The sequence below is a fragment of the Buceros rhinoceros genome, unplaced genomic scaffold, assembly GCF_000710305.1.
Source record: "Buceros rhinoceros silvestris isolate BGI_N320 unplaced genomic scaffold, ASM71030v1 scaffold11191, whole genome shotgun sequence".
NCBI classification, from domain to species: Eukaryota; Metazoa; Chordata; class Aves; order Bucerotiformes; family Bucerotidae; genus Buceros; species Buceros rhinoceros.
This window is the reverse complement of record NW_010394834.1, coordinates 50,689-50,929: the sequence shown is the minus strand read 5'-3', so window position 1 is coordinate 50,929 and position 241 is coordinate 50,689. Positions and strand designations below refer to the sequence as shown.

The 241-nt window shown below is 61.8% G+C and overlaps 1 protein-coding gene across 1 annotated transcript in view; it reads left to right on the top strand.

Annotated features, from left to right (window-relative positions):
* Positions 1 to 8: 8 nt before the first annotated feature.
* Positions 9 to 241, top strand: part of LOC104501522 (rap guanine nucleotide exchange factor 5) — a gene marked incomplete at both ends in the record, with an annotated part of 50,206 nt that continues 49,973 nt past the window's right edge. The window contains one exon of the mRNA XM_010145343.1: positions 9 to 216. Coding sequence (XP_010143645.1) covers positions 9 to 216 — 208 coding nt within the window. The remainder of the gene's footprint in view (positions 217 to 241) is intronic.

Below are 241 nucleotides of genomic sequence, written 5' to 3'. Positions count from 1 at the left end.
GGCCGCTGCCCACCTTCGACGTGCCTTACTTCAAGTACATCGACGAGGAGGATGAGGAAGACGAGTGGAGCAGCCGCTCGCAGTCCTCCACCGAGGATGACTCTGGGGACTCTCTGCTTTCCGACAGATACGTGGTGGTGTCGGGGACGCCGGAGAAGATTTTGGAGCATCTCCTCAGCGACCTGCACCTGGAAGCCGCCCAGGACAAAGAGACGGGTAAGGAGCGAGGAGGCGGTGGCGG